This window comes from Engraulis encrasicolus, chromosome 7 (genome assembly GCF_034702125.1).
Source record: "Engraulis encrasicolus isolate BLACKSEA-1 chromosome 7, IST_EnEncr_1.0, whole genome shotgun sequence".
Taxonomy (NCBI): Eukaryota; Metazoa; Chordata; class Actinopteri; order Clupeiformes; family Engraulidae; genus Engraulis; species Engraulis encrasicolus.
The window spans coordinates 16,070,043-16,080,861 of NC_085863.1; the positions used below are offsets into that span (position 1 = coordinate 16,070,043).

General features: G+C 41.1%; 1 protein-coding gene across 1 annotated transcript; it reads right to left on the bottom strand.

Moving 5' to 3' along the window:
- Positions 1–245: 245 nt before the first annotated feature.
- Positions 246–10,653, bottom strand: capns1a (calpain, small subunit 1 a). The gene is made up of 11 exons (XM_063202961.1): positions 10,538–10,653; positions 9,578–9,649; positions 9,187–9,223; positions 8,126–8,218; positions 7,230–7,287; positions 7,049–7,113; positions 6,716–6,784; positions 5,252–5,330; positions 2,797–2,913; positions 2,300–2,358; positions 246–884 (listed from the first exon to the last, which is right to left on the bottom strand). The coding sequence occupies exons 2-11, from the start codon at positions 9,622–9,624 to the stop codon at positions 858–860; spliced, it is 651 nt and encodes a 216-aa protein (XP_063059031.1). The 5' UTR covers positions 9,625–9,649; positions 10,538–10,653; the 3' UTR covers positions 246–857.
- Between the last annotated feature and the right edge of the window lie 166 nt (positions 10,654–10,819).

Consider the following 10,819-nt stretch of genomic DNA (forward strand, 5'->3'; position numbering starts at 1 on the left):
TAAAAGATTTCAGAAACAACACTTGAATTTAATTTAGCAATTATATGACAAAATAATATTCAATTACATGCATCAAGCTACCATTACAATTCATAAAAAAACACATAGGCCTATACACATGAGCACACAACGTCACATCTTGACAAAAAGAAGAGGTTAACGAATATTACAAATCTGATAACAGAACCAGTAGCTAGCTAGCTAGCTACACATCGTATAATATGAAAAAAATGACTGACAACAGGTTCACGATAATGGCTCTGATTTATTTAGTATAAAATATGAGCATTAACAACAGTGACTGAATTCTTGTAACCCCTTGGCAAATGTTTTCCACTCACGTGTATGGCTGGTCTATTGACCCCTACTGGCTACATGCGGTAATGGCACTTTGATTGTGCTTGAGCATGTGTGAAGACACACTCGTGTTAATACATATGAGAGCATGATTTTTGTACGTATGTACAAAGTTGTATACATGATATGGTACGCTACGATGTTACAATGATCACATCAAATATGACCTGTTAATACAGATAACATCTGAGTGGTTTGGCTACTTGCAGATTTGCTGCTCCTGTATCGTGACAGCATTGTGCATGAAGCAAACCAAATACGTGAAGAAAAGTGAGTAAACAGAAAAGAATATCAAGTCTATTTGATGAGGACTAAAGGGGGATTGAGTGGGGGGTGGTGCAAAACCCATGCAGTAGACTACTGCGGTAAAGAACCACAGAGACGTTTCCGACCGGACCAATCTTCCGCTGCAGACGCCTTTTAAGATGCAAACTAAGGTTGTTGGGGTGGGGCAGTGCAAACAAACAAAACCTTTCAGAGGGAACTGGCGGCTTCTGTGTTCAGGAGTACATGGTCAGCTGCAGCCACTGCGGAGAGAGAGAGAGAGAGAGAGAGGGGTTGGAGAAGAGTTAGTGGTGGCACGGAAATCCGAGACTAAATAAACAGTGGAGACTGGTGATAGCCGGGAACAAAACAAGTCATTTTGAGAAAACAAAAAAAACGAAAAAGACTTTCCTTGGTGTATCTGTGTGAAACTTTCTATAACAATTTCTGGGATTGTTCCAAATGTGCTGTATGTTTTGGTTACAGGAACTAGCAGTCAATGTTGCCAGATGTGTCTGACCAAATCCCCAAAAGGTTCTCAAAAAACGCAAAAAATGCGCTAAATTCCGTATAATTACAACAAATTACATTGATTTCTATGGGCATAAAACGGCAGAAAAAAACGGCAAATGGCCAAGTTTTTCTGTATTTACCCGCAGACGGCCATCCCAAGTAGCCCAATTGCCCAATCTGGCAACACTGCTAGCAGTCCGGATATTCTGTGCTAGCAGCAATGAGCATCTTTGGTAGCCAAGAATGTTGAAAATGGGCGTGGTTTGTGGGCTTATACGCATGAACAGTTTGACGTTTTGGGGGAAAATATTGTGGGGAAAGCCAATGCAAGTCAATTGGTGGTGTTAGGAAAGAATAAACGAAAGACAAGGACCTGTAGACTAGCATTGTTCAAGCTCAACATGGCGAAAACGTGTTGCGTTGCCGGCTGTTCAAATAATATAGCCAAACAGCCGTGGCTGAAGCATGGACTGTGTTCATTTAGGCTAGCCGATGTAGCATGTAAGTTAATGAGACATTCGGTTTGTTTTCCCCCAAAAAGGGGCGTAATGCACATTCACGAGCAAAGTAACCGGATGGCCGTTCATGCGTATTACCATGCCCATTTTCGAAGTTTTCTGCTAGGCAACAAAAAAACAAATATGGCGGCCGATCACTGGCTTCTAATGTGAACATTTTTACTAAATTTTAAGGAGTCTATAAATATCGGCGCCATCACGGATGAGTGTACAAATGCATGTAATCAAAATATGTTCCTCCACATTACCATTTCATTGCTTGAAATGTTATGCTATCTGAGTAACCTAACGTTAGCATCGAACTTGGACAAACAATTTTTTAGTATGTATAGAACAATTTTACTGCATTTCAATGGGAATGGGAATGCCTGGGAACAAAACGATAGTGCAGACCGAACTTGGCATCTTTTGTCACTGGCCTAGTGTTCTCTATCTAGGCGGCTAGCCAAGTCTGCTATCGGTGCCATTTCCTGCTCCGGAAATTTTGGAAACTCAAAACATTCTCATTGACCGTAACATTGAGTGAGTGAGCTACAATTGGTGGAATTTCGGTGTAAATCGCAACGTGTTAATGGCTAAATGCAGTGAAAAAAAATCATTAATGGTGTTCGTGTAGATATTCAGATCAGGGAATATGTGACACGTACCTCTTGTACATTAACTTTGATGGTACCGTTGTTGTCCTTGTCAAGAGTCTTAAAGGCACCTAAGAATGGATAACAGCAAGAGAATTAAGATGGTCACATTGAATTATGTGGTCCTGCCTGACACAGTAACGAGGCTGTTCATGAAGATTTATTACATCAGAACTATGTTTCAAATTGGTGGAATACTTTTTTAACTGCTTGCTCACAGGATTAATGTAGCCTGATTATCATCAACTTTCAAATCTCTTCGAGACTTGGTCTGACCAAGAGCATAACCAGTAACATTTCCCAAACTGTATGGTTCACCCATCTCCCTTAGTTTGCAAAAGGTTGTTTGCTTCCCAACAAAGTGGGAGGAGTTCCCGTGTTTTCTGGACCTCAGAAATGATATCTGCATTGCTCCTGGCCTGACTAGAAGCAATGCTGAAGGTGTTGAGTCACTTGGAGGGCACAGCCTGGCAACATGTGAGGTGAAAACAGCTTTCAGTCAAACTTACGGCACATGGCATCTAGCCGCACAAGGCATCCAATATAGTTGTCAAAGTCCATGTTTCCACTCTCGTCGCTATAGCGACGGATGATCATCTCAAAGAGCTGGTCATTCAGGGGGAATCCTAACAGGAAACAAGAGCAGCATTTTACACATCATCATTCTGCTGTACTGTACTTAATATTCTACTCTATTCATGATAGACATTTTGGTCAGGATTACAGTATGAAGTAAAACAGTGAAGATACAATCAAAAGTGTGTTGCTTTGACTGGAACATTCAAGTTCAAGTTCAAGTTCAAGTTGGTTTTATTGTCAATTTCTATACATGCACTGGTCATGGAAAGAATTGAAATTACGTTTCTTACTTTCCCATGCAGACATAGACAAAGACTTCAGAACTCAATCAGGAAAATCAGACTAATCACTAATTCTCTCCCTCTCTCTCACACGCACCCACACACGAATATAGTGTATATTAATTTCCGTAATTTCCTGATATACTGTACGTGTGTGTGTGTGTGTGTGTGTGTGTGTGTGTGTGTGTGTGTGTGTGTGTGTGTGTGTGTGTGAGAGAGAAAGAATTCGTGATTAGCCTGATTTTCCTGATTGAGTACCGTATGTTCCAGTCAAATCAACTCACTTTTTGATTATATCTTCACCGTTTGCTTTATGTTTAGCATGGTATTGTACAAATTTTAGAAATTAGCATGAGTAAGTCCTTTGGTTGCCAGGTGGCTGCTGAGACATCATTGCCATCACATCACTACTACTTCCTTCATTATATATTTTGAGAAACATCATGACTACTACATGGCCAGGCAATACTACAATATAACACAGTCGTGATGTGCTTTCAGGTGGCCAGAACATTTGCATATTAATGTATGAAAAAAAGTTGTGGGCTGAGTCATGTATCTGCAGATCTGTGAAGTGAGACAAACTGCCATTGTAATACCACTGCAGTAACACGTTGCTGTTTGAATGAAGAAACGGGCACTGAGTAATCAAATGGAATCTTTTCAGCATTCTGGTCAAACAAGTTCCAGAATACTCCATTGAGAAACAGCATTCTGCAACTGGAATATTCCTGAAACACGACCACATCGTGCTCAAATCAAATACTGCCACAAAACAGATATGGAATATTCCTTGCCCGTAACTGCACTTAATGTCCACTTCTGTAACTCGCTTTGGATAAAAGTCTCTACTAAATGTCAGGTAATAATATTTACAAGGAAAAGATGTGTGAAAGGTGCTAACACACAGCTACTTGAAAGCCCATTGGGAAACTCCAACTCCCATTGTCATTGTGACACAGAACTCCACAGCACACAAGTGAACACTGCACACTGCACACAACGAAATTGCATTTTATGCCTCACCCGTGCAAGGGGGCAGCCCTCAGTGGCGCCCCATGGGGAGCAGTGCGGTGGGACGGTACCATGCTCAGGGTACCTCAGTCATGGAGGAGGATGGGGGAGAGCACTGGTTGATTACTCCACCCACCAACCTGGCGGGTCGGGAGTCGAACCGGCAACCTCTGGGATGCAAGTCTGACGCCCTAACCGCTCACCCACGACTGCCCTACTTATTATGAATGCATAATAACACTTTAAGTACTTCTCCAACCACCCTCCCTTTCCAACGCTATTTTTCTCCTTGATAATTAGCCAGACTCTAAAAGCATTAAAGGACCAGTTCAGTCAATTTCAATTAGCTGTTGTATTGCTCACGCTACCCTTGACTTGTCAGTACCCGGTGATGCCACATTTTTCGGCTAAGCCCTTTCCGAGATATGTGCTATTCTAATGGGTGCAGCATTTGTTTACATTTTTTTAAAATAGCATAGGCCTACTCCAAATATATACTCCAAAAGGTACCGCTGTTTGCTAGTTGTCTGCTGATGTTGTATAACCTTTCGGATGTTTTTGGGAATAAATACAAATGTTTTTTTTTTTTTTAATGTAAACAAAGCGCTGCCCTCATTACAATGACAAAGATCTCGGAAAAGGCTGAAGAAGAAGAAAAAAAAAACTCAGGTACTGACGAGTCCAAGTTGTGGTGGGAGCATTGCAACTGCATATTGAAATTGACTGAACTGGTCCTTTAATAATCAAGCCTTTACTATATGTTTACTGCAATGTGTATTAGGTCTTTGTGTATGTTTTGTGTGTAGTTGTGTAATCTGTCAGACACCTTAATTTCCCTCGAGATTAATAAAAGTACTCTATTCTACTACTCTACTCTACTTAACTAACTTCTTTACCCCCCTCTCTCCACATGAAATGCAAACAACTGAGAACATTTTCATCACCACACAAAAACAAACAAGTCAGCAGTACAACACAAGTAAACAGGTAACAGCTGCTGTGTTCCACTGTTGCCAAGGCAGAGCTTTCGCCCCATTTGCATGTATGGTTTTGCATGTGGTGCCTACAGTGGTCCCTCAGTATGTCCTACCTGCAGCCCTGAAGGCATTTGGCAGCTCGTCTGCACCAATCACTCCAGAGCCATCAGCATCATACTGCTTATACACACCCTAGAGAGAGAGAGAGAGAGAGAGAGAGAGAGAGAGAGAGAGAGAGAGAGAGAGAGAGAGAGAGAGAGAGAGAGAGAGAGAGAGAGAAGGGCAAGCAGAGATAAGACTCATTTATAACACTATTTTTAAGGCACAATTTTCACAATTATCCCATCATACAAGGACAAACAAAAAGCAGCAGCGAGAATAACTAGTGCATTAGCAGTCATAGGCTACGTTTACATGAGACATTTAATTCGGAATTAACTCCATTTAATTCTGAATAAAGCTTTATTCCGCTTTGATAACGCCATGTAAACACCTCTTAATTTGGAATTAAAAGAAAGATCACAGTAAACTCGACGGAACTATTTACGTCTGAATTATTAATTCGGAATTAGAAACATCATGTAAACATAGTGATACTGTATATGATGGCGCATATTTAAAAACACAAGTAATATAATGTGTTTTCATTTCTTTGCTTGACATTCTGTCTGTCATCATCGAATGCCAACATGAAACTAATGCAAAAGAAGTGAACTATGTATTTACTTCTTACATGACTCACTGATACTCGAGTCATTTCTCTTTCCTTCAGAGCTGGCCTGACAGGTACATCAATAGTCTTCTTTGCCCGGCGCTGTAGCGTACATGCTGACGAGGAAGAGAAGTAAAGAGGACTCGGGGCTTGGACTGACGTCACAGCCAGCGGGCCGAGCTGATGAAACCGCCAGCCAGCCAGTCAGCACAGGGACAATCTGACTGATAACCCCAACTCTCCTCTCACAGCCTCACTCAGTCATGCAGCAATGTGGTCTCCTCTAGCGCTACTGAATCAATAACTATTCATTAATCATCTCTATTCATTTTCAAATGACGTCTAAGGATGCATGCGTTTAGTTTGTGTTTAGTTGACTAATTACCTGCCAGTATAGACTGTTTTTATTTAGATTTATGCATCCCATTTAAAAATGAAGTCATGCTATCCACTTATTATGCTAAGTAGATTCATTGTTTCAGACTATAGACTCGTCTCTGTGAATTATCCTCAAAGTGTTGTCCTAAAAGTTAGTGCTGTATTTTAAAACTTTAGCAAAGCGTTGTTTCAATAGTGGTGCTTTGACATCGTTGTTAGATAAAAGCATTTGCCAAAAACTATCAACATAATACTGCAGATGTTGCTAACATTATATTTTAGTCAATACGAAGAAAAAAAAAACGGAGAAAAGTTTGCATGGCCATATAGTAGCTTCTATACATTGTTGTGATCGATCTGGGTCACAGAAGCAGGAAAAATATACAGAGCATGTTGTTTGTTATTATGGTGGTTTTCTACTTTTTCAGGTTGGAAAAACAGGAAATCCTGAAGAGGAACCAATCACATGAATGGCAAAGGGACCCACCTGCCATTTCTTGATGTTGTTCCAAAGGTGTTTGAATTCGTGGAAGCCCAGCTTGCCAGTGCTGTCGCTCTGGAAATGTGTTAAGGCCCACCTTTCATAGTGCATGAAAATTAGCTACAACTGATATTCAAATGTGTTTACTAACATGGACATAAGGTAAAGCAAAATGACAACATAGACAACATGTTAATCATTACTTTGTAAGAACTGTGGTAATGTTTCAGCAAACACACACACACACACACACACACACACACACACACACACACACACACACACACACACACACACACACACACACACACACACACACACACACACATTGTAGGATACATCCATTACGGCCACCATACTCCTGCATGATTCTATGCTGAAGCCATCTGTCTTCAGGTCTTGGTCTGTGGGATCACACACACATATACAAAAAATATTGAAACAATCATGTTTCGTGTAACTTCTCCAAGCCAGATTGCTTAACGGAAGTAATGGTAGTCAGTAGGTCAAAGTTTCTTACGTTTAGCGATGATTCTGTTGAGGATGTTCATCAGTTCAGTAGGGCTCACCTCCATGTCCTAAACCCCCGCCATTAAAAACAAACAAAGGGAAGAAGTGACGAAGACAAGCCTTTAGTGGTAACTATTTGTAAGGAAATGCATTGTCCATGTTTTAATGTGTGTGTTTTGTTTGATAGCTTCCTGCCCAGGAACCACAGATGCAAATTAGCTTTGTAGCTGGAACTGTGCTGTACATGGCCCCTGTCAAATAAACCAATAAACTAAACTAAATTAAGTGACAAGTGAAAAAGAGTGACACATTCTCAATGACAGCTAAAGATCACCACACACCACTTCCGACAGCATTGTGGAGCAATGTCGGCTCAGACAATTTTGGTTACCCTGGCACACTGTCTGCACGCTTTATGTATCATATAACTATAACAGCAGGTGGATTCAGCAATATATTCGGACGAGCAGATCCAATAAAAAAAGCTAAATCGTAATCAATAGATGATGTCTGTGGATATTATAACCGGTGCCGGCGTTAGTTGTGGTATTTAAAACAATGGAATTGAATGTTGGTAGAGCAATGCTCTGCAGTCTGCACATTATCAGAGTCGATGTGCGGTGGCCTTAAGTAACTCCCATATTTTCATCATCTGTGCATTTTCTTCATCATTTGCTTTTGCAGTGATGCCTGTCGTTATTACATTGCTATATGATTGAAAGTATAGTATGTATGAGTGTATTTTTTACTGGTTACATGAGTGTATCTTTATTATGTTCATTAATATGCATGGTCCCCTTTTAAACAAACAATAAAAAAAACGTCTGAACACTGTTAGAGCCTCGGGCTCAGGCCCGTTTTCATTAATCAATCACGTTGCTGACTAAACAAGTGTTCTCTACTCACATCCCCAGCGAGCTGCTGGAAGACTTTGCGGAACTGCCTCTCCTCATCACTCTCGTACTGATCAGCGTACTGATGGGGCCTGCGCACTGGAGGCTGAGGAAAACCAACAACATTATCTCCATCATGATTTCATCAGTTAACAGACTCTTAAACAACACACAATATTATAATTGGGGAAACCAACAACATTATCTCCATGACTCCATCAGTTAACACAGTCTTACACAATATTATAATTGGGAAAACCAACAACATTATCTCCATCATGATTTCATCAGTTAACAGACTCTTAAACAACACACAATATTATAATTGGGGAAACCAACAACATTATCTCCATGACTCCATCAGTTAACGCACGGTTACACAACACATAACATTATAATAATATTACAGCAATACTATACAACTTTTCCTTGGTCACCATATAAGGCTTCCCCTAAGGGCCTTCACTGCCTGAATAGCAGACATGTTAGCCAATGACTGTCAACCAAACATAAGGAAAGTTGTGGGTTAGTTGTTTTTTAATAAAGCAATAAGACAGCAACAGCAATAACACAGCCCTCCCACCCTTATCAAGTTTCCCTTGGTAATACTTGGACTTCAAATAAGGTAAACATTAGAAGAATTCCAGTGTTTAATGTCTAACACCCAATCAATTACTCTCTTGAATGTTGCATTTCTTGGGCATGATGCGACACATCCCTCCTCAACTTCCTCCCCTTTCTCAAACAGAACACATTGAACTCTATGGCCCGTGTCTCAATCCACGCACTTGTGCACTTCGGTTCAGTGCCTAGGGTGCTCACACGGAAAATTTTGGTTGAGTCAGTGCACTGAAAGCGCCCGGATGACCCCTAACAATGACGCAGTGCTTGAACGATGGCCACTGCATGCACTAAATGCCCACCATGTTGACAATGAAATGGAGGACTGTGTGCACTGGCACAGTGCACTGACACAAGTGCGTGGAATGACACATAGGGCCTGTCTCTTATCTCTTGAGTACGCACAGGACCGGTGTAACAGGTTATCAGAAGGGAATGTGTACCATTACTCACAGGGTCAGAGGGCACAAACTGGGCGGGATCAATGTTGCTGTAAGGGAGCAAAGAAATTGGTCACACACAGAGACACTAACACAACAGCTGTGTGTTTCTATTTCAGTTTTACACAACACGTTCACTTCACTCCTGACAGGCGGAGATAATTACAGGGTGAAGGATTGCCTTGGAGCATTGTTAGAATGCAGGCCTACACAAAACAAATGGCCAGTTTGCAGCCTTGGTAACTATAAAGAGGGCCAAAATTTCAGTGAACCGTTATACACTATACACAGTTAGAAAGTGGGTTTTCGGTTTGCATCAGGATTCTCCACAAAGCGTGCCTAATATCATCATTACCAAATGGACCACCATTCTTGCCAAGCTGAGAAGCATTAACTCTACTTACCTGACCACATCCAGAATACCTCCAATCAGTCTTTTGGCAAGAAACATTTTGAGTTGGTGTGTATTTTACACTCTGAAAAGAAGTACACAGTGTGTCCTTACTCATTAAACAAATCGCCAATTAACCTACCCAAAGTTATTGATAAAGACACAGATATTTCTCTACTTTGGACTAAAACAGCTTTGGCACCAGTGCGCGTGGTGACTGATTCTGACACACCCACCACAAGTATTTTCCCTACCCCCACTAGGCCCCACCTAGCGCTATATAAACAAACTATTGAAAACTTAATCCTAAAAACCCCAGAATAACATGTGTCAGGAGTAACTGGGAAAATCTAGATAGGACACCACGGTCAACTGCACAAGCCTGATTTGCCAGCAAGTTTGCACCAGAACTGTTATTTATTATGGTGAAGTCAGGCTAACCGACTGGCAAATGCCTGTTGCTGATTGAAAGCAACAATGCTTACATTGCAAAATAATGCAAAAAAGACGGGAGACCATCGACCCAACTATGCAGTCTGGACTTTTGACATTACACTTTTCAGATCTGTCTGATTAGCTGTTTGACAGTCGTTCTGGCGAGCTAGCAGCTAAGCTTGTTCGCTGGAAGAATCAACGCTAGGCATCACTGAGGTTTTTTGCTTGACTGCTTGGAGATTTAACAACCGAAGCACCGAGATGTTAGAACATGTTTGCATGCTAAAACAAAACCAACGTTTACACGTCCTTACATGAAAACGTCCTTAACGTTGATGAAAAGTGGTCCCGTTAGCTAACGGATGTTGCTAACCAAACTTACAGAGCATAGAATTACGCTCAATCAAAGAATCCTGCACTAAACAGTATACAGAACTGTACAATAGCATTGTGAATTTATTAAGTCACATGCACAACACCTTTCCAGACTATATAAATGTTAAGTTTGGTCATGATCGCTGGCGTTGTTGTCACTTACCAATGCGGAGGAGAGTATGACAGCTGCTTCCCTGTTTGGCACGCTATCTGACTGCATTCACTGCTGCTGCTGCCTGTACCACTACAACACTGATGACTCGACTACTAATTTTGCGCAGGCGGCCCTCAGCAAACTTCCAAGTAGTTTGAGGGTGCGGGGTTTAAACCACGTTTGCTTCATGCTTAGGCTTTCTATGAATAAATATTGGATGTCGCAGGATTTCAGGTTAAATCTATTCTTGCTTAGTAGTATCAATCAACTAAGTTATGAGGCCCGTTTACA